This window comes from Haplochromis burtoni, unplaced genomic scaffold (assembly GCF_018398535.1).
Source record: "Haplochromis burtoni strain Fernald_Lab_line unplaced genomic scaffold, NCSU_Asbu1 Contig_144, whole genome shotgun sequence".
NCBI classification, from domain to species: domain Eukaryota; kingdom Metazoa; phylum Chordata; class Actinopteri; order Cichliformes; family Cichlidae; genus Haplochromis; species Haplochromis burtoni.
Genome location: NW_024582505.1, coordinates 1,203,756 through 1,230,485, shown reverse-complemented (window position 1 = coordinate 1,230,485; position 26,730 = coordinate 1,203,756). Strand labels below are relative to the sequence as shown.

The following is a 26,730-nucleotide window of genomic DNA, read 5'->3' as shown; positions in this document are numbered from 1 at the left end:
TATGACACACCAAATCAGCACAGATGGCAGAAACCTCAGGCTGGACCTCAAACACCTCCCCACGCTTCCTCCAGACTCCAGGGCCTTGATTTCCAAATGAAATGCAAAATTGAATTTCATTTGAAAAGAGGAGTGTGGCTGTGTGTTCACAGCTAAAGTGAGAGATACCCAGTATTTAAACTGTTTGAGTAGTAATTACCTCGAAATGAAATAGTCAAATAATCGGAGATACTGGACTTCAGATTTTCACGAGTTATAAGTCACAATCAGCAAAATTAAAACAAAAAGGCAGGAAATATTTGCATGTGATGAATACAGAATATACGAATGTTTTCCTTTTTAAAAAAATAAATAAAATTATGACAGACTACTTTTTGTACTAGTGTAATTCACATTATTTTTATCCATATTAAACTATTTAAGGGTCCAATTCCATCCCAGGATAAAGGTAAACGTCCTGAACTTTGCTGTGATCTTTCCCGTCCGGGACAAGTGAACTCAAGGCATGCTAGCAAAATGCTCCCTGCAGTGTAACAGCTATAGAAGCGTCTTGTACAATAAATTAAAGTTCAAGCAGTGCACTGACTTATATATCATACTATCCTGACCTAAATAACCATGATCTGATGTTTCAGCAAAAACTGTAATGCTACTACATTTTTTAGAGTGTGCTCAGTGTCAGTAAGATGTAAAGTCTGAAATGATTTGTGCTATCAACAGGGTTCAGCGACCTTATTGCTGGAAGCGTAACGTGCACTTTAGATCTGTGAACTTCAAAGCGGCTGATTTATGACGCTGCAACACGACTACATCTTTGTTGGCATCATAAACTGATAGTACTTACACTAAAACACTTTTTCATCTCAATGGGCAGAAACCCATTTCAAATTTCATATTACTTTAAACGCCGTTTTTACTCCACTGCATTTCTTTTACAGCTCAGTTTTAACACAGTAACGGGCAGGGTGGTTACAGTGTGGGTGGATGGATGATTATAAATGATAGATGTACCATTGTTGAGCTCTGTGAATCAAAATGACGACAAACACATGGTCAGTTTGAAAAAAGGAACACATTTTACTTGAAATACCAATATTTTCTCACAAAGTATAAATAATGATTTAAGATTGATTTCGATTTTATACAAAAATAATACATTAGGAGGAAAAGAAAATCATGTCCTGTCAAACAAGTATGAGTGCCTTCTGATCAGACGGCAGTAAATATGCCTATAACAGTCACAAACCAATGACATAATAATAACAATATTATGACCTAATATTGAACAGGAGACTGGATCTGCCACGTCTTACATGCCAGTTGTGTTTGCATAAATGCCTTTTTTGTCTCACAGGTTCTTAAAGCGAGAAGAAAACTCATGGTTGCTGCTAAATTTGGTTCACTATCGTCCAGCTAATGAGCCTGCGACGGTGTGTTCAGACAGAGAGCAAAAGCAAGATTTTGGAATTTTGGCACACAAAATTAATGGTATGACTGAGTAAGAGGTGATTCAGAGGTATCCACCTATGAGAGAGGGGAAGGAGGAGGGGAGAAAGAAGGATGCTGGAGGGAGGGATATCAAATTTGCATGAACCCCACTTTGGTATCTCTCTGAACAAACCTTAATACTGTTAGCGTGGGCGTCTGTACCCACAGCAGCTGCTCCTCTCTCCGACATTTCTTTCTGGAATCCTGCAATGATTAGAGCCGTTCCTGTCACAACATTGTCTGACTTTTATGTTTGTTTTGTTTCTGAATACTTGACATTATTATCATTCTACTCAAGGGGGGGGGGGAGATCCTGTGATATATATTTTATGATGAGGAGTTATTAACAATATTTGTACTATTTCGGATTGAAGAAGGACGTGGGAGAGATAAAGAGAGGGCAGGTCCCATTCCTGAAATTCACCTGAATCTATGTGCAAACAACAGTCAGAGGTTTCCTGAAGGGGAAGGGACACATTTAGAGTCAGTGACTCAGTCCTTCCCTCGACGACTGAGGCAAGGCCAAGATTACAAATGTGGCAGAGTAGCTTATGAGACACGCAGCTGCAATCGAAGCTCCTATCCTTTGGCATATTTTGTCACTCTTACACCCATGTGCTTTTCTTTTATTTACAGGCAGCTGTTTTCACTGACAGTGTACAAGTGTGTGGAGTTTTGTGCAGAATCCAGTTATACAAAGCATTGCATACACCTACAGACGCATTGCATAGTCCTTTCAAGATTGTCAAAGTCTTTTGCAATCACAGTATACACACTGAACAACTGGGAATGACAAACAGGCATTCATCCTTTGCACTACTGCTAGTACAGTAAACCGAGTGTGAAAGAATAACATGGAAGACTTTTAGAATGTCAAACGCAAGATCAATAAAGGTTATTGTGATTGTCACGTAGTCTGCTCACGCGCAAGGCTTTCAGCCCAGTCCTACCTCGGCCTGCACACAAGCAGATCAGTGTCTCTGTCCCTTAGTGCCAGCGTGACTTTGTATTTCCACCTTAGATCACAGTTAAAGTCATCGCAGAGCCTTCAGTCTAGTTCGTGAGCAGTTTTTGGTGCCCGATTTTTGTTCCTTGGTAATGTCACAACAGAGGATGACTGCAAATTGTTAAAAACAAAAAAAAAGAGAGAGAGAGAGAGACGGGAGGATGGAAAACTGAACACTGTTTTCAAAAGATTCGGTTAAAATCATACATCCCTGTTGATCATTTGTGTGCCACAGAGGGAAATCCAGACTCCTCCCTTTCAGGTGCAGGTGAGTTGGGGGGGGGTTTTGTTTGTTTTTTTTCCACTGTCCCCTTTTCTCATTTCCACCGCCGTGCCCGCCGTCGTCACTCCTCTGCGTCTGTTGACTGACTCATCATCCGGCACGCTGTTGCGGGTTATTAGGAGTTGTCATGGTCACCGCGATGAGAGGGTGGAAAAATGTGCTCTGGTTGCCGGGCACCGAGGAAGTCAGGTGGACGCTCTCACCAAGCTTGAAGAGGACACTGTGGAGGTGGAGGAGGAGAGAAATGTCAGACGAAGCAAGGCTGTGTTTCATAAAACAATAAATACAATCTGTCCAGTAATTTACATATACAGACACACAACGGTGATGATGGACTACAGTGAATTCCTGTCATTCTGACCCTTTTCTATATGTTAATGGGGTGAATGGCTGTTTATGGATAAGCTTAAAAAAAATGAACGAAGCGCGATCGTCATATTGGTTGAATTAGACGGCATAAAGGGAACATTTTATGTACCTGATGTTTCAAATATATATAAGAAATGTGCATTTATTTTATATTATACCCCAGTATAATGAAGTGATTACTAATTAATACCAAATTATAATGATCCACCAAAGTAACAGAACCAGTCAATGACAAATCTGCCATAGGTGATATTTTAGCCATTTGGGGGCAGTGGAAAGACGTCTTTAGCACATTGGCACCGTCAGGTGTAGATTTTCAGTTGTTAACCTTGTTACTTTACAATATAAAGCGCCTTGAGGTGACTGTTGTTGTGATTTGGCGCTATACAAATACAATTGAATGGAATGGAATAGATATGGTGTTTTTCATGTGCTACAAAATATATTAAGCTAATTGTGAGCCAAAAAAGCATTCAAAGCCAGGCAGTTTATCAAAAACATGGATTCAATCAGCCAGGGCTTCATTCCTTACAAACCTATTTGTTAAAGAGCAGAAGCGCTTCATAAAGTCAACTCTATCTCCAGCCTCGGCTCCAATCTGACCAGTACCATGAGCTGCTGATCTTCTCTCTCTCCTGTGCGATGGTTTCTCCTTCACTTATTCTCTGCTATGTAGAATAACACCCGAATAAGTGACCAGCTGTCAGACGGTCAGTATTCGTATTTCTTCACAAACTTCACTTCACATGTTTCAAAATAAAAGCCTTTTCAAGAAATGAGGGGTTAATTCTTAAAAAACAAAACAAAACGAGAGCTGATGGCTGTTAATTTAAAGCAGACGTGTTATTACAAGAGCATTCTACGGCAAGAGGGGAGAGGATCAGCGGTACTCGTGACCGGTTGATCAAACAGGGGACAAGGCCAGTTACCTTTAGCAGCTGAGGTAAATAAAGGCTATCAACTATTTCATTCATGTGAATGAGAGAGAAAGAGCAACTGTCACGTTATCATCATCATCTGGGCTGGTTTTAGTTCACTTTTAATCTTGTGTCTGTTTCAAAAACTACTTGCTGAAGGGCTAAAAATACTGAATTCACTGCAACGTTCAAAGGTTAGCAGCAGCTGCCAGCAAATTTTTCAGGCAGAATGGTTTCTCACATACGCTGACATCAGTAATTAATTAAGACAACTTTGCCCAGTTAGCTTAGCCTTTACTGGATCTTCAAAATACAGATGAATTAACTGAACAAATTTCTTTTATCAGTTAAGACTGCAAATGCAAGACTTTTACTTGTGCAGTGTCACATTTCTACTTTTACTTCAGTGAATACTTCCTGCAGCCCTCCACCTTGATGCGCCACACCTGACCAAATACATTCCTCATCCCTCTTCTCCTAACTCTGAAAAGCCGTTTCCATTGAAACGCTCTCTTCGTTTAGACTGTTTGTGGAATTTATTTTTCACCTGCCTCTCTAGGGGTGGAGGCAGCTGACCCCGGTGTGACCCCGCAGCCAGCAAACAGCGTCACCTGATAAAGCTGACACGCAGCCAAGACCTGAGTCATTAGACGGCGGCTCTCTGAGCAGAGGCGAGTTTGAAGCAGACTCAGGTATAATGAAAGGTTAGTAAACAGCAAGTGTTATAAAGCCCGAGCATGCTGGTGTCACGACAAGGAGGCAAACCTATCCAAATAAAGTCCTGATAAGAAAATACCTCGGAAAGCTTTGGGGCTAACAGGTCACTAAATAAAAAAGAAGTGGTATAAAATAACCGAGTATATGTGCACTTTGTCTGGAATTTTATGCTACTTTGTACTTCCCTTCCTTTATGGCTAACATTTTACCCCAAAATGCGTTTAAAATATTATGACAAAATACAGCTAAAGCCTCATTTTTACAAAAATAACCTGCTATAATCTGGTAGAGAAAAAAGCTGAGATTTCAAGATGTAATTATTCATAAAATTCTTATTTAAAATTAAATATTTTGTCCATTTGATGCGGTCTAATAAAACTGCATTTAGCTACACGATTAACTTATTAATTCAGACGATAAATAGATAAATCCTTATCAAACAATAACGATAATCTGAGCACACAGATCCATGATATCATTAATAAAGAATAAATATCTTTTTTTTTCTTGGCTAATATGTTGTGTTCAACTCACAAAAACGAAAATATTACAGACGGCTTCACCAACAAAAGGGATCTCCATATAGGTTGAACATATTAGGTAATAAAAAAAGTTTGAAACCATTTTTACATTATGGTTTTAGTGCTTTTACTTAAACAAAGGACCTACCACTACAGGTGACAACATCTATTTTTAGTCAGTTTTAAGGAGGCAGTAACACTTAGGTTAGAGGAGTTTTTGTTATTTGCTGCTCACAGGATACACAGCGTTCTCAGCTATCCTCCCCTGCAGCCATCAGTCTGGCAGTAGCAGCTCACGGTACGATCACTCGGTCTCAGCGTGGGAAATTGAGTGTGTGAAAGCACCGTGGACAACATTTCAGGCTAGAGCGATCACCGAGAGCAGGGAGAAGTAGGAAAGAGGAAGAGATGTAATTAGAAAAAAAAAAAAAAAAGGAAAAAAAAAAAAGCCGCCGCCCCCTCACCCAGCCCATCTCATCTCCAGCCTCACTGTAGCATGGAGGAAAGCTGCAGCACACAGGGGTTGAGAACTTTGATTAACAGGTCTCATTTCCTGATCGCAGAGGTAAGTCTCGTCGGGCAGAGGAAAGTGAAAATAGGGAGCATTAATCAAGAGGCGTTCAGGCTGAGGGAACATGTGATTGATTAGACAGCTGTTTAAGAGGAAATAGGAATTCTGAGGAGTGTCCTATCCATACATCCGTCTCTCCTAATGAAAGTGTTTGAACATCAGCCGTAAACAGAAAGCAAAGGGATCAACGTGCACAGCCACAACTGTCCTAAGTGATTAGATGTGTGTTTGAGTTTGATAATTTCACTCATGTAAACTGCATGACTGAACTAATAAAATTGTATTTACCCAGGAGAGACCCCCAAGTTGCACCATCTTGTTTACAGGAGCGTCCTAATGTGACAGGAATCAAACAAGTCAGCACACCGTCATAACACACACACACTTCTCCCTGCTGTGATCTAGTTCCTGCTGTTGCAGCGAGCTTTGATGGTGCTGTTTCTCTCAGTCAGAGTAAGGTGAGAAGGATTTTTCTTTTTTTTGTGCATCAGCAGGGAAACATGACAGTTGCAAAGAATTACAATATAAAATGCAAATTGAACGGTGATTCTCATGCAAATGTCCCCGTAATTACTCGAACTGAAATCATCATCAGGGGGGTAGGGGAAGCGGTCAGAAGGTGCGTCTAACTGTAGCTGTTTGTGGCACGGGGTTAAAGTCTCACCGTCTTGCTCGAGGATATGGAGCTGAGGGGGCTGTTGGCGTCTGTGACCACCATGGCTGAGGAGAAACGTGACGGGTGGGAATATTGCGGGGGTTCTTGTTTGTGCGGATACACTGAAAAAGGGAGACATAATAGATTATTACTTCCATAACAGGGACAAGTAAATATTTATTAAGGTTAAAAGCTGATCTACAGCTGCAGAGAGGAAGCTGCATACCTGGTGTGTAATATTATATTCAGCAACATTTACAAACTATCTTCTTCCACTTTTATTTGTGCTTTAGTTATTAAGAGTCAGGGTGGGAACTCTTTGCTTTAAACCACAAAAACTGACTTTGAGAGAGAAATCAGACCAGATGGAAGCATGGTGGCTGATTGTGGTGTTGTTTTAGGCTGGATTACTCTGAGCTCCTCCCCATTAAAGCTTCAAATCACATCAAAGTTTTTTTTTATGTCTAAATAAACACATTAAAACTGTCTGGTTACAAGTTGTGCTTTGTTTTAACACAAGGCCTAAAAGCTAATGTTAGGAAACTCCAAAAACTTTATTAAAATGCATGCTAGTGCCTACTGGACTGACAAAAACAATCAAAATGTGTTACTGACTGTGTGAGTGTGTGACGGAGGCCATGAACGGCTGCTGGCTCATGTGGCTCGGACTCTGCTGCATCAGGCTCTGCTGATGAGGGCTGTGGAGCTGCTGGGAAAACGGCACCGGCTGGAGCGCTGCAAGACTTCCCGCCACGCTGTTGATCACTGGCACCGTTTGAGACTGCGATGTGTTTAAACCTGGTGACACCCAAGTAAGATGTCAGTCACCACGTGCCTTTAGAACAAGCGAAAATTTGTATTGATGTATGCTAGACATACTTTGTGCTATGGCCATGACTCCAGACAGAGGCATGATGAGGTTCTGTGTCTGCTGATGGCTGTGATGGGAACTGTGGATGTTTGTGAGTGTGCTGACCGGAGGAAGTCCTCCACCTGAACCTGAAATCTGTAAAGAGATCATGGAAATAAAATTACAGTACAGTTTTATAGCAGTACTATTTGTTTTTAGCTGAGCACTACACTCAGAGTTATCAGAGTACTGGCTATGTAAATTCACATAAATTCATGTTCAAAGTGAAAGAGATGTTGGCAGTTAGACAAACAACAGACATAAATGTTGACTCAGTTCGGATTCTTTTGTACGACACCACAGTTGCGTAATTCCCGTCACACACAAGAACATACTGATAAAGAAAAAAATTCCAAGGAAAATAAAATCATAATAAAATGTCGCCGAGAAGGCTGTGTGAGTTGGCGTTGCGCATTCTCCGCGCATGTGGCTTCAAACAAATGCTTCACCCAACATTTACAGTAATCTTTATCTGGATCCTCCCCCTCAGTGGGGCTGCGTTTATTTGACTACAGCCTCCTGCCCACAGAGGAGAACTTGGCCCGACTCACATCTGCGTAAAACAACTGACAGCTCTGACCTGCCGCACACTACAATGCCTGCCCTCATTTCACATAATGCAGGGCAGAGGTAAACTGTGCTGTATGACTAATTTTTCCCCAGTTTCCAAACAAAATAAACAGTTCAAACGGACGGATACTGTAATCCCTGATGATTTGAATAATGCTGTATTTTGACATTAGCACATTGCACATTTTTTAAAAGTACTTGTACAGACGCTATGATAGTATGCACAGGTTTCCTGATCACTGATCAAATATTGAACTAGGGAAAAGGGGAGAAGTAGATGCAGAAAAAAAAGTATTGGGCATGATCAAATGTTGGCGTCATTTCTCTGGCAGAACAAGCAACACTCCACCTTTGGCTCCTCTTTGTGAGGCATTTAATCAATAGGAACAGAATGTTTCTTTGTCAGGTTTATTGGCTGAGAGATGAACATGCCTGGTGCACTTTGGTGATGGCTGCCTGCTAGTACAGCCACCGTGGCTCCACCTTCCAAACACAGCAGCACAATGTGCTAATTGTTGGCTCTTGCCAGCACGTCCATGGGAGAGGAGGTTCAGGAACCTACTTTGTACGTTTATGCTAAACGCAGGCAGGTTCTTATCTAATCTGAGGCCACCAGGGCCCAGGTGTGTTCACTCACCATCTTGGCGTCGGGTGACAGCAGACTGTGGCTGTGGTCCAGTCCTCCCGGAGACACCTGCTGGAGCACTGACTGGCTGGTCGCCATTGCGTTGCTACTGTGGTGACTGATGGCCGAGGAGGAGGTGACCTCACTGGGAACTTGCCCGTATCTCACTGAGAGAGAGAGAGAACCAGAGAGAGAGCAGGTTAACTTAACTTGTCTTGCCTCACGGTCGCTGTGTGCTGCAACTATTGCAGGTATATAGGGCAGTGAAGAGCATTGGCTCGTCAGTGCTGAGCAGTGACACTGTCACTCCAACCCACCGCACTCACCTGCTCTTTGACTCGGATAGGGGAGGACTGAGCAAACAAAGACAGTGACCCGTCCACTGCTGCTATCTGAGCAGCTTAGCCAAGGCCATTCACTGTGTACATGCACTCACATAAGCAGGACTCCCATCAGACTCTGTGACCAGCATACAAACATTACCAATGATGTTTGTATTACGTCAGGGTTACGAAAAGATATTCAGTTTGAACAAAGGTTGTCCCTAGTGCTTTTTTATTTTTCACCTTATAGAGCAATATATTTGGTCCAAGGTATTTTAATAACTGTCATTAAGAGTAATGGTAGCTGTACTTAATGAATTGTCTCAAAAGTATATCATTTAGACTCTAATGTTAACTTTACTTTCACATTTCCTCCACTACTTTAGGCTACTGTTTCACTTAATAGTTGTACATTATGCTTAGGAACATATTAAATGGGGTTTTCGATGTTTTAGCTAATATATTAAATATCATCAGCTTTTATTCCAGTGTATTTAGCTTCCAACTGTTAGCCATACTGTTAACTAATCCCATTTTTATTCATATTTGTAGCTAGCAATATATTAGCAATGTATTTCTAACTAACATTTTTATGTGTTTACCTATACTATTGTCCAATAATTTCAATTGTTATCTGTACTTTTTCGTACTTTGTACAAAAATACCTGGGTTTTTTTTTTTGTTTTTTTTTTTACATTTTTACCCAGATATTTAAAAAATTTTCATTGTGTATCTCCAGCTAAGAATCTTATTTGTTTCAGTCTCTGAAGAGGATGTGTCTTCTCAGCAAATGATGCTAAATCAAAATCATATAACTCCATAATAAGTAACACTAGCACAAAACTGTAATGATGGTTGCAGAGCCAAAACATTAGCATTTTAATGGCATAGCAAAAATAAATTGCTGAAATAAAGATTTGTCAGCTATTTATCTAAAGTTTTGTACTATTAGTGCTATTTAGGTGCCTTTAGGTACTCAAAACTGGAGTTTTATCTATATTATTATCCAACTATTTTATCTACTTTTAACAATTTTAATAATTTTAACTTTTAGCTGTACTTTAAACAAATAATATACCAATGTTATTAATATTTGTAACGAGATATTTCAATTTGTATTTCAATTTGTTTATCTGTGCTATTAGCTAATAGTTTCAGCTGTTATCTGTACTTTCAACCAAAAGCATCCACATTTTATTTGTGTTTTTGCTAGCTAAACTTGCTGTTACATGATTTCAGCTAATTGTTTATTTGTTTCACTCGCTAAATACGAGCAGCACAGATTCAGCACATGTATGCACGATGCTAAATCTAAATCATATAACTCTAGTGCGATAGGTAGCACTAGCATGAATTGAAGGCCAAATGGCGGAAACATTAGCTTGTCAATACTAAACAGGTGAAATTAAGATTTGTCAGCTATGTCTTTCAGGTTTTGTGTTTGTGCTACCTATTTAACTTGGGTACTCAATACTGGGGCTTTATTTATCAATACTATTACCTAATTATTTTTATTTGTTTACCTACAGCGTAATTTCAGCTAGCAATTTAAACTGTTATCTGTACTGTTAATCCTTTATAGCCCCCTTTTATATATATTAGCTAAACATTAAAATTTCCTTATCGTCAGTTTTACCCAATATTTCTATGTATTCATCTCTGCTGTCAGTTAACGATTAGTAATCACTAGTTACCATTTTTGTTTATCTATTCTATCAGCTAAAACCTTTTTGTTTATTTACCCAAACTATTATCTAATGAAAAATCTGCACATTCAATCAAGATATCCAATTTTTTATTTATATTTTTAGTTAACTATACAAGCTTTTTATTCAGACGTTTTAGTTAAATATTTATTTGCTTATTTATACCACTAGCTAACATTTTTAATTGCTAGCCATTGTGTTGATTTGCTGTTTGTTTTGTTTTTTCACATTTTCATTTCAATAATTTAGCCATTTCTATTGGGTGTCTGTTTCAGTCTCTGATAATCCGTTACTTAGTTAAGATTAGTCAGATTAGTTAAGCCGGTCTTCTCAAATCCCCCTACTGGAGACATATCTTTCTGTTTGCAAGTGGCAGCCAATCACAAGAAAGTTGGAGGCTGGCCTAAAGGAGATGAGACTAAAACAGCTTGTATGAGAGGCTCTGGTCCAACGCCCAGCATGCAAACTCAGAATGATAGATAATGACATTTTTTCAATTGGTAATCATACTAAGAAACTGCCATAGAGTAAATAAAAATGGAACTGAAAATGAGAATAAAAAGTGTCTTATAAAACTGGGAGCCTAGTTACAGTCCACATTCCAAACTTTCAAGTTTTTGTTATATTTCAAACAGTTTAAAGAGATTCACACAGTGAATCGATGAGAATAAATTTAATGACATCACTTAATCCCCCGTCTAGACTACTTTCTGTCTCTCACTGGAGGCCCATAGGAATGCTCCACCTCCCAACTGACAATCAAATGTATGTTTGCTGATGCAGGCCTCCCTCTGATATCAACAGAGTAAACATTACACAATTACAAGCAATGCCAAACACATTCTTATCCTGTGGTTTCAACCTCGCACTGTCACACAGTGCTTCCCTCCCTCAGTAACAGTGCAGAGACAGACTCTGTTTGCACTAAGATCAACATCATCTTCCCCAAGTCCCACGTCCCTGACCCAGGTGTGACAGCCGGAACACCCTGCAGAAGTCGGAAGTATTGATATGCACACATTTCGAGATAAAAAGAGGGAGAGGCTTTGACACAATAGGTGAGCAATGAGAGGGACATCGATTTCTAGGTGTTGCTGTGCAAATCGTATAGTTTAGTTTGCTTCTAATGAGATTTTGCCAAAACCACTAATCATGAAATCGCTGTAGTTTACAGCTCCATCTTTATCAATGCATCTACAACTTTAACCATAACAATCTTGAGACACCATTTCTCTACATTTGCCGAAATCTGTCTTTGTACAGGTTTAGGAAATCCGATAACCTGTTACTGGGTGAGCTTCCAGATCTTCTAGATGCTGATTTTAAAGTTTTTCACTCCTGCTCCAAGTCTTTCTTTTAAAATACGAACTCTTGTTAAGCTTCTCATTTAAGAGATATGCAAGTAATAGCAATCTTTTCATTTAACTATCGCCAGTAAAGCAAACATATTTCATGCAAGCACATCTGATAATGCGGAGCTATTGCTTTGAATATGGATAGTTAAAATGCAGCTACTTCAAAGCTGCTGTCATATTTCATCCTCTAAAGTACCTGTCCTCCATTTTGTACGGCCAACAGACATCATATTGTGTCCTGCAACATACTATCAACCCCACAACACCCCGCCGTGCCTTGTAAACACTGCCACAGAACAATAAAGCACTCCATTGGACTCATGACCCCCATTGCCACACAATAGAGGAGGACTCATAAAAAGTCAGTTATCTCGGAGCTGGGCCACCTCTTAAAGGATGCTATTCAGGAGAGTTTTGTTTCTTTGGCTTCTGCAGTAATTTAAGCTGCAGGGAAACTCAGACTTCCACAAACTAAAGTTAGAAACTAGGGTTTCTAGTCTTTTTGACGGCCCAGTCAAGAAAAAAAAACTGCAACTTGCTTTTTGAGAGCAGGGGGAGGGCGAGAACTTCAGGATGGGAGTGGTAGCATGGACCTTCAGCAGGTTTAAAAGCCTCTAGCTCCCTGTGTGACCCATGTAATATCAAAGCCTGCCTCCCCAACCCCAGGCAGTGCTCATTGTAGTGCCGCTGAATATGACAGACCTCCTGGGTCTCTGCAGGACGTAGCCAGTCTCCTCTTTGTAGCACTCTGGGAGCACTGGAAAGTGCAGAGCTAGGCCATTCCTTCTGTGTGTGTGTGTGTCCCTGTTTTAAGCTAGCCTGAGGTTACAGAAAGCAACACAACCCACACATGCTACTGTATCTGATCTGGAACTTCTGAGTTTGCTAGTTTGGTAACGTGCAGAACAACACAGTTCAGCTTACACAGCGCAATTTAGCCTCAGCTGTCAAATTACCATCAATCTAAAACACTCCATCACAAGCAAAAGTTGTCTATTCAGAATCCTGCTTAAGAAAAAGACAAGCATTATCTTCACAAACCAGGTTACGTGATTGGTCCGATTTGTTTGTCTGCTTGTTAGCAGAATAACTCAATAAATGACACGAATGTTTTAGCAGCCTGGACTAACATGCACGTGATTCGCTTTTGTCCATGGAAATCTGAATTCATGTAAGATTGCTTTTACATATTCCTATCAAAGTAAAACAGAATAATTTAAAACCACCATTTTTAGAATATATTACAATCTAATACAATCCAGACATCCTTCTGGATCCAGGAACTCAGTTTGTGGAGGGAATTTTTAGCCTTGGTGGAGCCATGCAGATACTGACTGCTCCTGCTGATAAAAAATGACTTTTTGCATAAAGAGTAAAAGTAACTTTCATGCTGAAAAATCCCAGTTTTGTTGATGAAACTAACAGTAGCTCACTGTTAGGTTAGCTTCACTGTAAAAGGGTATACAGAAGACATCAGGCTTTTTTAGATTCAGCTTTAAAAAAAAAAATTGTAAAACGCAGAACTTCAATACAAAAATTATGATTTTTGAATGATTTTCATTCATTTTTATCTTTTCTTTGGCCAAGAAAATGCTGATTGATAACCATACCATTTTAATGACACCTATAAATTTGTTTGAGGAGCTCCTACTTTAAAGAATAACGGCTAAATAAGATGCTTTTGATAAGCTCAGTAAACATCAGTGGATGAATATTAGGCACTTATTACATGGGACGACACAGACGGCTGCTATAAAATACTGTAAGCAATCTGCTTGAAAGATCAGTTTCATTTCCTAAAAAGGTCACCACCAAAAATGCACGTCACACTGTTTGACTGTCTATCCAGTTGTGACCAACTGATCAACGAACCAAAGCAAAATCAATAAAAACTCCCTGACTAAGAGGAGTTCCTTTGAAATGACCCAGAAGTGACCTCCCTTGTAAGACTGAAGGTGTGGCGGCAGTTTAAGGAGGGGGGTTACCAGCTTTCTCTATAGGCGAAGAAGGGGTCATCAGTCCTGTCTGGCCAGAAAAGAGCCAATACCACAGTGGACAGCTCCTGCTGCTCCAAGTCTGCGACCAGCCTCAGCAACTATACTAATGTCCATGAAGGTGAGGAGGGGGGGGCTTTAAATTCAGTCCTCCTCCAGGCCCAGCAAAGATAAATGAACCTAGGTTACAGTGACTGCAGTCTTCTAATACACCACAGACAATGGGACCTCCTGCTGGAGCAGAGTATAGAGAGTAGAATCAGAGGAGCCCCTTATCAAAGGCCTGGGAGATGTAGCAGCAAAGGATTTTAATTGTCCATTAAGCATGCATAATACAGGCCGTGCCCTAGCAACGCAATGAGGTGCCCCACTGGGATATTATTGTCAGGTCAGGGGATGACACTGAAAAACAGCTGATGCTGTCAGCATGATGCCAGCAGGACACCTTGTAAGCAGCCAGCAGAGAGATTTTGGTGAAACAAAGTGCTCTCCGCCATGCACCAAACCTTCCTTTCTTTGCATCCTGATATCTAGGCCTGCTCAGGTGTTCTCAACAAAAACAAGGAGACAAAAAACCTTAAGCAAATAGACAATCCACAAGTGGGACCAGTTTATGGAAAGGTAAAAGAGCAAGACAAAGCAAACCATTAGTCTCCCCTTCAAAGCTGGACTCGTGTTCGAACACAAGAGGATAACAATGGGATCTGAGTGAGTCTCTGAACACAGAGGTTTATGGAGGGTGAGTGATGGCATGGGGATAATGCTCTGTGAGCCCTAGCTGCTTTGTTTTTATGTAGTATACGCTAGGTAAACTCAGTCAATACTAATTAGTTTGGATGCAAACATAAAGGCAAGGTGAAATGGTCAGAGCAACAGTCCACAGCCTTCTCCTTGTTTTGGCAACTCCGTGAGTCCTTAGAAACCTCGATGGAAGGAGGAAATGTGGAAATGAAGGTGGTACGTCGAGGTGATGTCTGTTCCCCCTTCTCTGACCCTGGCCTGACCCTGGCCTGTCACGGGGTTGCTGCCCTTTGTATCATGCCTCTCCATGCTGACTTTGGAGTGGAGATTGCAGGTACAATGTGGATTGTTCTCAGTGTTTTCAAAGATCAGAATAACAATGCCACTCGCTCAGCTCACTCACTCACGCTCATTGATCACTTGTCCTGTCTTTCTCTGGCTCTCTGATCACATCAACTGTGAGCCTCTGTGCTTTCCTCACAATAGTTTTACACCAAAGAAAATGAAATCATGCGCCTTTTGCGCCACCGTCATCAAGTCTCCCATAGGCTGATGTTAGCATGTGTAATCTGCCGAACCGCTTGCAAAGCATCACCACTTGACATCTTACTTGGAGGTGAAGCGCTGGCCTGGGGATGATGCGGTGAGCCATGAGACAGCATAGGGTTGATGCCGTGGCTCGGAGCAGTGATTGCATCCATGGCCAACTTCTGCCTGAAGGCTTCCTCTTTACGCCGGTTGGCGAACCAGTTGTAGACTCGCACTTCCGTGACCAGATTAGAGCCGAGGCCTTGAGCTTTGGAGGGGGAGACACCTCTCTGAAGACACTCAGCTCTGCGGGGAACAACACCAGGTGAGAATGTGGTGGTAGCACTGCATGGGCAGCATTTTTGTGCTAAAAGTGGCCTCATGTGTGTCTACCTGTTACACTCCTCCACCAAAGCCTCCCGCTCCTCCTTGCTGGGGTTCTTCTGCCGCTCGTAGGCCTGGTACAGGATTTGCTGGGACGCAGGCCCCCATTTGAAGCGGTTGCGCCTCATTTTCTTACAGGAGGGTTCGATGCCCACCTCTTCGCCAGGCTGACCCATGCTCTGACCGGATGGATTGAACTCTGCAAAATAATAACCCTGATCTGGATTTCCTTTGTCAGCCATACTGCTGCCAGGACCATGAGCTGCCTGGTTGAACTCTGAAAATAAGAAGAGGCTTGTTCAATAACGCTGATATCAAAATGCTTTCTTATACAAAGTTTGGCACTTTGAATGTATAAATTAGATGCATTTTCACTTTTGATGCAGAATGCAAAATAGTTGTATGTACATGCCATTCATCAGGGTGAGGAAACATGATATCCCTACAGGTTTCAAACCCAAATAAAGCAGCGTGCTGCTGCCAGCTAAACATTTCAGGCTGTGGCCAAGCTGTGAGAAACTCAAATATTAACTTACGTCGTAGAATTTCCCGCTGTTTCCTGACATACCAGGTGTAAAGGGCCGCTCGCTTCTGTGTTTTCATGGGCGTTCCTTTGTTGAGGTGCTGGGAAAGGTGAGACTGGTTCAGCCCCGTGATGTCCACCACCTCACGTTGGGGGATGTTGTGCTGCTGCATGTAACCTTTGATCATGCGGGCAGCACGCCATGGATCCTCTCTGCGTTCAGTTAGAACAACAGGGGCAGAAAACATGGTTCATTGCAGCACTCGAATACGTGCAGCGTTCAGGGGAAAGTTATGAAAAGAAAATCCACCATTTACTCAAACTTTGAGGCTCAAATAAAGAGTTCTGGAAAAGTCATGCTATTAAATCACTAGTTCATGTGAGATTGTATCATTTCAGATGTGGAAATGGTTTTAAAAGTTCATATTTAAAGTAAATACAAAAGTGAAACAACTAGTCATGAACTTGTTCCCTTTTGTTGTTTCCCTGTTTTCAAAGCCTGGAGTTTAAGGGGTTTGTAAAAATAAAGAGTCTCCAACACAGACAACCCATTTATTATTCCAGCCTGCTCAGTGAGCTGTAAATATTTCCAAAGGTTAGTTCAGCTCAGAGTAGATTTAAGCAGCATTGTTACCTAAACTCTTCGATTTAATATAGAAAGAGTAAAAATCGAAATTAAAACCATAAAACAAACTTTACATAGGCTGTCTTAACTTTAAATATCTGATCTACTCAAAGTAGAAAATAAAAAATAAAACAAGACATAATTTAGTATAGCACAAACAGCAGGATATTCTTTAAAAATGTAAAAATGCAGAATTTCTTAAGATGATAATCAAACCTTAGGTTACAGTCATATATTAGGCCCTAAAATTAAAATTTAACCTAAAGGAAAACTCCGTTAAGTGATTTAAAAAAAAAAAACAACTACATTAAGTTGTATGGAATTTATATCATATATAAATTTAACTTCAAAATTTAAGTTTAAGTGGTAAAACTGTACCTTTATATTCTGGTTAATTTTTGTTGCAGCAGTGTCTACGCGTATATTTAAAAAGAGACGAGTGGAAATTGAGCCTTACCGTGCAATCAGACACTAACAGGCCCAGACACTCGGACATCGGTAATTATTGCAAATCTGCGCACGTCTGTTTGTTTTGGAGAATGTGGAGGCCTACATCTAAGTCTGTGGGTTAAGTGGGAGATGTTAGTTTATAACTTTTGACAATGAATAACCAGATCTCCATTCACTCTAATCACACGCCACTGTGTATCTTTCAGTTGATGATTTATAGAATAAAATTAATAATAACTTAACTACACGTGGGTTCGTTTTGATATTCTTCCGGTGCTGTTAGTGGATGATAGAGCCTCAAATATTAGTTCTACGACGATGAGTGGTTTGAACGGAGATAATTAGAAAGAAATGGCTTCGTGATGGGATATTATTTTTCCGTGAGAGGGGTGTACAGACAGAGGAAGAACCGGAAAACAAAAAAATTGTCACAGTCAAATTGATTTAAATAATAATAATAATAATAATAATAATAATAATAATAATAATAATAGAAGTTGTATCGTTACTTTCTTTTTGTGGAGTCCGTGCGCCCGGCGTTTTTATCGTCGAGAGGTGGAGTAGCTATAGTTAATAATAAATAGAAGTAAGTTCAGCTGATATTTTGCAAAGGTAAAGAAATAATAATCCGTGTGGATAATTAGTAACCAGAAAGTGAAAACCTAATCGTGGCGGGTTATTTTAAAATTGTAAACAAAGCCTGAAAAGTGTTTTAGGGATATTACTGCCTATTATTATTGTATATTTTTTAACATGTTAAAAACCTGATTTGAAAAAGGCGTAAACTTCTAAATTAAGAGCACATTGGGCGAGCTCAGACGGATAAAAGTAAGCGAGCATATGCGCAAATTTCACTTTCTTGTCTTCTCGTCTGCCATAAAAAAAAAAAAATTTCAAAAAAATAATATAAACTTTTTAGAAGATAGAAATTTGTCAGGAGAACTTACGCCAACATGCGCTCCACCTCCGCCCTCTGCTCCGCGGCCTCCTCCGTGTTGAGCGATTGGAGTTCCTTTAGTATCGGAGGGGTGTCGTAGTCGTCCCCGTCCTCGGAGCCCTCGTCGCCGGAAAGCTTGCCCTTGCTGTGGCCGTTGGTGAGCGTGAGGAAAACGGGCTTCGTATCTGCGTCCCCTCCGTTCATCTTGCCGCTCTGAGGCGACATGGGCAAGTTCTCCAGTTTTACTCCAAAGTTCGGCGGGCTGGGGTCCAGGTCGTCTAAGGCCTGGATCAGAACATCTTTGGTAACTCCTGAGTCCAGCAGGGCGTTAAGGAGCTCCTGCTGCAAGGATGTCAGTTTCGACACCATTTTAAAGAACATTAAAAACACCACATAGGCCTACTGTGTGCGCGCTGGAGCCGAGGGTTGAAAGGGAGGATCGTGGGGAAAAGACCAAAAGGAAAGTCAAAATAAAGTTCCTTTCTCCCTCTCTGGCTTTCGGCTGCTGACACCTGCTCCGAGAAGCTGCTTCACTTCCCTGTTGAAGGGGAGGGATGGAGCTACTTTGCCATGATGCTTTCTGAGAGCGGGGGAATATAAAACATGGTAATGAGTGGGCCGGCTGATGGGAGCTTTTATGTAAATCCACAGAATAAGGGCCGCTTTGCGCCGAGGCAGACGTGTTTACACTGCTGCACGGCTGCTTTTATTGGCCCCCCTTATCAGCAAAACTTTCGTGGACTTCGGACCCTGTTGTATATGCCATAAAGACTAAGAAGGGCTGCGCATATTCAGCTGCGTTGGATCAGTAGTTTTATTCCATAAAAGCACCGAGACAGTTAGGGACACAGTTCAGCTAGTACAGTACAAGTACTTTTTTGGCTATTTAACTTTATTTGTGTGTTGGAATTTTTTTCTCCGTGTGTGGGGTTTATTTTTTGTTTGTTTGTTTTTGTGTTTTTTGTTGTAAATTAGATGTTGTTTATTGTTAAAGCCTCTAATAAGCCATCTGTTTTTACATTTTTTGGAAATTATTGCCACATATGAGGTCATATGGATAGCTGAAATGTGTCTCCAGCTTCAGAGTTGCTACAATAACTTATTTTACATTTATATGAAGTTTAAGATATAATGTAGCGACAGTATGCAAATATATTTGCCTCCTTTTAAAAATCATGCTCTTGTCTTTTCTGCGCACATCAACCTTTCCAAAACTATCCATGTACCTTAAATTGTCTCCGTTTTATTTTACTTATAAATCTTAAATTCACTCAGGAGTAAGACAAACCCTGAGTCAATACCGATAAGCGCAGAATGACGTTTTGGGGATCACAATTGACTTTACCTCTTCACCTTAAAGCAATAAAACAATAGCTAATAAAGTTATATTCACCTGTGCTCGTCCCATGGGGGTCACCATGCAGCTCTGACGCACTCACTCAGCCAGGTACAGCGCGAGGACGAGCTAGAGCAAAGCATGCAGAAGTCACACTCTATATTTTTTACGTGAAGATAACAAATGATTGTAATTTAAGATATAAAGATATAAAGTAGTGAAGGTACGCAAATATAATCTGTTACAAGACTCCCTTTAAAAAGAATGCACTTGTCTTATCTGCGCACATCACCACTTTACAAACTATCCCTAACCCCTAAATTGCCTCAGTTTTATTTTACTCATAAACCTTCAATTCACTCAGGAGTTAAACAAACCCTCAGTCATTATCGATAAGAGCAGAGTGGATTTTTGTGGGGGGATCGCCTTTTCACCTTTGCTTCCAAATATTCAACAAATAGCTAATAAAGGTGCGTTTACCTGCGTGAAGCTCAAACGCGCTCACAGAGGCAGGTGCAGCCAGATGATGATGATGATGAGGGAGAGCAAACTCTGAAATCAAATATAAACTTTAATAAAAGTGGCGTGAAGAATATACACGTCAAAAATAACGAGATATGACAAGAAGGAGAATCAATTCTCAAATATAGGATACTTTATTAAGCGGGGAGATGAGTTCGCAAAATTTCACTGTTGATGATTTCTGGGTCTCAAACTTTCAGTTCTTCAAAGGTGAATTAATATTTATCCGTAGCTGTTAATTCAGAGCAAATGATCTGTGACTTTAAAAAATATCTTTAAGATTAAGACTTTTCGAGAGGCTATTAAACCCAAATACTCACTTATATCATTTCTTGGATGAGAGATTCTTTGATCACAGGACGACGCTTAAATAAAGACAACAAATGAAAAGTTTAAAGCTGATATGGTGCCATGTAGTCCCACAGCATTACTGTAGAGGTCTAATATGCCCCAGCTGTGAACCCTAACCTGTAAACGATTTTTTTTTTAAAAATGCAGGTAAATCTTTGAAAAGAGGCACTCTGCAGTTTAGAAATATAATATTAATAAATTATTTATAAATGAAATAGAAGTTATTCCTATTTGAGACACCAGAATCACCGATCTGGTGCCAAACGCGTTGAGTAGATTTCTGTTAATTAATTAATGATCTAATTGTTTCAGATGTAGCTGTACCCTTTAAGAGTTAGAGCCTAAGAATTACATTTTGTATTTTCCGTTTAACCTCCTAAGACCCGAACTCTTCCACAGCATGCATTTTTAATTTCTCTTTGATATTTGGGCATATTGGGGCCCGATGAATGTAAAAACAAAGAATGACCAGATTTTTCTTTTACCTTATTTTGTTTTTAAGAAAAATAAGAGCCACATATGAGGATATTGGTTTAAAATTTTGATAGAACAGTAGCAGTATAATGTCCTTGTAAGTGGATATCAAGCCCATGTAGAGCAAAATTGAGTATTTTAATCTAAATAACTCAAAATGTGATGTCCACATATGTGGACGCCAGGTCCTAAAGGGTGGGAACTCCACTAGTCCTTCTTATATCTTTCATTAAAAACACATTCAAACTGCGTCTCTTTCTCTTTTGATGAAGATAAGAGATAAATAAAAAACAAGCTGCTGACTTCCACTGTGACTATGATGGTTTACAACAATCTACTTGGCCAATTATTGGTCAAACATAATCCTTTAGTGTAGTATCAATGTGGTTGATCATTAGTAATATGCAGGATTGCCCTTATTAGCATTATAGTCGTTATAATTCAGTGAGACTTTAACCATGCAGAAAACTACTGTGATGATCCTAATGTAGGTTGCAGGAGAACACTGTGTGACTATAACAAAAAAAATGTCCTAGTTGCATTACAGGAGGCAATAAAAATATCATAAAGTTCAAAAAGGTCATTAAAATTCAATGCTGGGTCTGAGAGACACAGAGAAGGCCTCTATAGGAATTTTAATTGTTTTACTGTAGTTAGGTTTCATTAATGGAACGTTTTGTTCTAATTAGGCCTCACAGTTGTTTCTCTCACATAAGAGATTGCCACAGGTTCCGGTGTCATTGCACAGATTCTCTCCTTATCTGCAGCTGCTATCATTGTATAAAGTTTCCCTTAGATGCACACCTTAGCTGCCCTTCGCTCTGTTGTGTAATAACCCAGAGGAAACAGATAAATTGCAGGCTGTCTGCACCTCCGTCATCTCTGCTGACAAGTTCATCGCTGAAAAAACGGATTGATTTTGTTAATAACAAAACAAATTGTCGTGTTACACCAAAACATTTTCACACAGTCGCAGGGGAACGGAGGGTTTGCTTGAATTACACATTGGTTTGAAACTGTAGATTTGTTGGGTTAAATGTAAATAAGAGAAAAGAATTACCCATAATACATGTATCCTCTGCAAAAGATACCGTATGTGTTACTAAATGATGGAGGATAGAGACATTACAATTTTTTTCCACTAATTTCTTTCCCAGAAATAACAGATCGTACCACAATGTCTCACAGTAACATTAACAGGCGCTCATACCAATCCAAACTTTGACATGCATTTCATTTTGGACTTTCACTTGTGTCCATTTTAAATCTGTCAGCCATTAACAACAAATAATAACAAGAAGCAGAAACAGTTTATCCAGTACACAGACCATCGAGGCTGTTGTGAAAGCAGCATGTGCACTGAAGCGTGGTGAGGAACGCACACTGCCCGTCACGGTTTCACACACAGGTTGAGCAACAACGGGTCTGGATCATCCTGGGCCCTTGACAGTCCACCTGTCAGGGGCCCAGGAGGAAAGACTCGCATAGGAATTATACACACACACACACACACACACACACATTATGCACACAGCAGTTGGGCATTGTGTTGCAGAGGGTGACATCCTTACTGACTAAAAATATCTACACTTTTATTGCTTCCATAGGAATTAAGAGGTAGCAGCCAGGTGCTGATAATCACGTGCACCTGATTAACTGATCTTGAGCGCCTCTATAAAAGAAAAGGTTTGGGCAGTTTGCTAGTCTGGAGCATTCAGGTTTGTGTTAATACAATGGCACAATGTTCCCAGGAGTGTACCTTCCAGTAAATTCACCCCAAGGTCAGACTGTGCAATGCTCAGAGAAAGAAAACAAAACAAGACCTACATCTCAGACTCTACAGGTCTCAGTTATCATGTTAAATGCTTTTTATTTTGTTTTTTAACTGAACAAGTATGGCTTGTTTGAAAGGGTTGCCGAGAGAAAGCCGCTTCTCTTTAAAAACAACATGGCGCTGTGGCTTAGACGTGCTGTTTTGCAGGACCTGGGCACGTTGCAGCCATTGAATCGACCATCAACTCCTCTGTATACCAAAATATTACAAACCTAAAGCCCAAATGACCCCAGATATAAAACACATTTCTGCTCTACAAGATCATACAACATATTCTACAGAGTCAGTTTTGATTATGCCATTATGTAGATCATGGCATAATTTTGTTAACCTTTGTTTCCCTTTATTATTTTCAAACTTTGTACATTTTCCAGTTTCTATTCCAATAAAACAGATGACACGTCTGAAGCAGAAAATTACATTTTCCAGCTTGTATTTTATATTTCTAAGGATTTTAAGAATCTAAAGTCAGTGATGCACTGATCCAGCTTTATCAATTTCAGATTTCTGATTTGATACCCAGACATTGACTTTAATTACCAGAATTACCTGTGTTAAAGTAATGTGAAGGAGAGACTGGGACTAATTGTGTCAAGCGGTTAAAAGACGGCAGAAGGATTTTCTTCAAGAATAACATCACAGTGTCATCCAGACTCAATATTACTCTTGGACAAAGACTGTGTTATCCCAAGGAAAAAAATACCCAGACATTAGCTAAGCAATATAGTGTTTTCTGGGCAGTTTAGTAAGTATGCGCCATTTTTTACACAAGAGAAACACTCCACAAATTCCTAACACAACATAGGAGAGCCACTCAGTTGTACACTTGCATTTCATGGAAGATACACTTTAGAGGATGCCAGTGTTCACATTTCACAAGAAGACAGAAAGTTTGAGAGAGAAATAATCAAGGCCATCTATGTCCACTGTTAATAACCAACCTTGAACAGAGGTGGTGGCTCACAGCACCAACTATCAGCCACCTAAAATACAGTCTTGGTGACCCCAATTAGCTCACATGTTGGTGGCGTGGAGAAATGTGTTATAAGGCTTTACTCCTTGGCCACTACGGTAATGACCCACACTTTTTTCCACACCTTGACTCACGTGACAACCCACATGATTAATAATGGGTCAGTGACTCTCGGGACTTCGTCTAGACGCCACTAACCTTAAACCAGGAGCAATGAAATTGGAAAGGGGTTTTTTTTCCTTCGTTCTTTCCACAAAGTTTCATCTTTTCAAATTGTTGCTCTAAACCAGTTGTTTTAAACCTGAACCTGATGTGAGGAAAAAGTTGTCACAAACCTAAAGAAGTCCAGTTGTCACCATTTTAAACAGTGATTATTACCATGTCCTCAAGAACCTACACAGGCATATAGGAATTGGTTCTTTTATGCGTAAGGCAACATCAGGCTTATGTTAAACATTGCTTTCTTAATTTGTAAAACAGAGCATGATAAATAAATACATCCATTTTCCAACCTTTTTGCGCTGAGGTGACTGGTCGTTAGAAAGTCTATTTTGGTTATTTACCTCATTATTTTTCCTTTTGTCATTTCAGTTCAGTGTGGAAATCTTTACTGAGCTCATCATTTACAGACAGGGAAGTTCCTCATCAGGGACATCAGGCAGAAAAAACATCAGCTTTTCAGTTTTGGTCATTCACAAGAAAAGCTTGGGGTTAAGAAGAAAAACCTCTACCAATATTCACTTGTGTAGCAAGTGTGGAATAACCCCAAACTGTTGTGGCTTTTTGTTGTAGGGTCCTTGATGTGTTAGCTCTCCTGCTAGCAACCGATGCACTGCTGCTGACCTGCAGTGACAAAAACACAACAACTAAGTATGTACGGAATAGATCAGCCCCAATCATCAGCTCACTGCAGGCTTTGTGATTCAGGATTCGCCTCATATTCCATCCAAACATCAGATCAGTGCAATCCCTACACTCCATGCATGTTAGATTAAGAGAATTGGCATCCATCATACTTGTTAGGGATATTATTACAAGGCTATTTTTTAAAATTACATTAGAGTAACAAATAATACATATTATAATAACATATCATATAATATTATTACCCTTGAGGTTTAACACATCTGCCGATGAAATGAGCCTGTGTTCACTCTGACTGACCATTACAAAATGAGATGGAGTTTGAGTTATCGTCATTACAAAGATCAACATTCATGCAAATCTCCTGAGACCAGGTGTGCAGTTTGGTTGTATAGATTTTCTATTTTGGGTCAGGCTGAGCAGTTGGAAACTGAGGATAGGCCAGTAAAGATATTAAACTGGTGCACAGATAACATAAGTTTAATCAGTTTTCATTACAGGAAAGCACAACTGCCAAAAGCTTTACTAACCTGCGCTGTACGAATGACATTATGAGCGGGGGCCCCTTAAAACCTTTACCCTAGACTCGTCCCTGAAATCCTCACTAAAAACCAACTTGAAGACAAAAAGAAATGTGCCAATTAGCACGTATAGTTCTACTTTTTGTAATTCAACTGAGATCATCCTGTTCTCTCTCATGTGGGGACATGCAGAGGATACTGATGATGGCTCAAGGTGTGCTTTGCTGCTCTTGGTGTCTTCAGCGATCTATCATGAACTCTCGCTTCCCAGCCCACAGGTCGGGTGCACAGACCGGAACATTTGGAAAGAGACTAAGAAAATAGAAAGGTCAAGGGCTACACGATGTGTGCGTGAGGTTCAGGAAACCAGCAGCGATGTGGCGTTCCACAGGCTGATCTGGACCTTACCCTCAACCTGAACTCAGCGACTGCTCCTCTCTTCGTACACTAAAGATGACACCTGTTGCCAAATCCTGCTATTATTTAATCGTGTGATTGAATCGTCGGCTTCGTGATTCCTTTAACCACAATTTCAATTTCAGTTTTTAACTTTAAAGTATAATTCAGGGAATATTAGTATTCACTTTACTGCCAAAATAACTACAGTGTTCTTCTTTGTCTGTTAATTATAAATCCAGGAGACATTAGACGAGCCCAGATTAGCAAAAAGACTGAAAGCATGACTCTTTGGGTGGTTTTGGTGAATTTCCACTGGAAACATATTTTGTGGGTCTGACACTTTTTCTTTTTCCTGATGTAGCAAAATAGTATATTTTTTAGAAATACTTAATAGATGTAAAGTGACACAGAGGTTTTTGGCTATAGGAGCTCTTTTTTATGAAGAGGCAGGTCAGTCAGCAGTGATAAACAGTCCCCAACACTTTTTTATTGGAGACGTGGATGTCATCAGGCGTAGATCAGTTATATATCACTTCCTCTAGAAATCCAATTATACGCCATGTAGCTACAGTTGGGGCTACATTTGTCACTTGAGGCTGATGTCTTGTTGCCAATAAGTGGCTCCATGACTGTGAACTGTTACTGACATGCAGATGTGTTTGTGTCATAACTCTTAGCGAGTGTCAGGAACTTGGGCTAAACTGAATAATGTAAATTTCTTTCAAGCTAATTTTAAGGATAATGGATAATTCTCTTCATCAAAACTCCACACGCAATTGTTACGCAAAAATGGCATTGTTAATTAAAAATATCTCAATCCCTATTACACTTTAAGGTTTAACTCCAAGACAAATGCGAGATAAGATAAATGCCATAAATGCAGCTGCCGATTCTGATACATCTCCACACAGGAGCATTGATTCGGGGTTTGTTGGGAATGCTGAGATGGAAGAGGAAGGAGAAAAATCATTTTAAAATACACTAAGGTCTTTGGATCATTCAGTGCAGGGCTGGGCTCAATCTACCATAAGCACTAACCCTTGATTTGTAAGCCAGATGTAAAATGTTTCATCATTGGATGTCCTCCTAGAGCTGAAACTGGGATGGAAACTGGCATCACTGAGGGCGCAGTCTCAATTAGTTTGAATTGAATTCATGTTTTATTTATATAGCACAAACAACATTTGTCTTAAGCTGCTCTTTATCACAAGGTAAACACATTAGAATATTAGAGAAAGAGCTCCAACAATTAGATGAT

The 26,730-nt window shown here is 40.1% G+C and overlaps 1 protein-coding gene across 2 annotated transcripts; it reads right to left on the bottom strand.

The window, feature by feature from the left end:
- Positions 1-1,056: 1,056 nt before the first annotated feature.
- Positions 1,057-18,849, bottom strand: hnf1ba (HNF1 homeobox Ba). 2 transcript variants are annotated; one of them, XM_005932049.2, is made up of 10 exons: positions 18,209-18,849; positions 16,200-16,399; positions 15,673-15,940; positions 15,362-15,585; positions 8,645-8,799; positions 7,407-7,533; positions 7,143-7,325; positions 6,537-6,649; positions 6,161-6,205; positions 1,057-2,997 (listed from the first exon to the last, which is right to left on the bottom strand). In XM_005932049.2, the coding sequence occupies exons 1-10, from the start codon at positions 18,577-18,579 to the stop codon at positions 2,977-2,979; spliced, it is 1,707 nt and encodes a 568-aa protein (XP_005932111.1). In that variant the 5' UTR covers positions 18,580-18,849; the 3' UTR covers positions 1,057-2,976. The 2 variants fall into 2 exon arrangements, with proteins under 2 accessions (XP_005932111.1, XP_005932112.1); XM_005932050.2 differs by lacking the exon at positions 6,161-6,205 and having other exon boundaries at positions 18,209-18,848.
- Positions 18,850-26,730: the final 7,881 nt, after the last annotated feature.

What these genes read in the sequence shown, in the direction of transcription:
- hnf1ba (XM_005932049.2), bottom strand. Translation starts at nt 18,579, where the DNA reads ATGTTCTTTAAAATGGTGTCGAAACTGACATCCTTGCAGCAGGAGCTC. An exon ending in GAGGTGGAGCGCATGTTGGC is followed by an intron (nt 16,400 to 18,208) that starts GTAAGTTCTCCT and finishes AACTGAACGCAG; the next exon opens with AGAGGATCCATGGCGTGCTG. An exon ending in GGCCAGCGCTTCACCTCCAA is followed by an intron (nt 8,800 to 15,361) that starts GTAAGATGTCAA and finishes TCTCTCTCTCAG; the next exon opens with TGAGATACGGGCAAGTTCCC.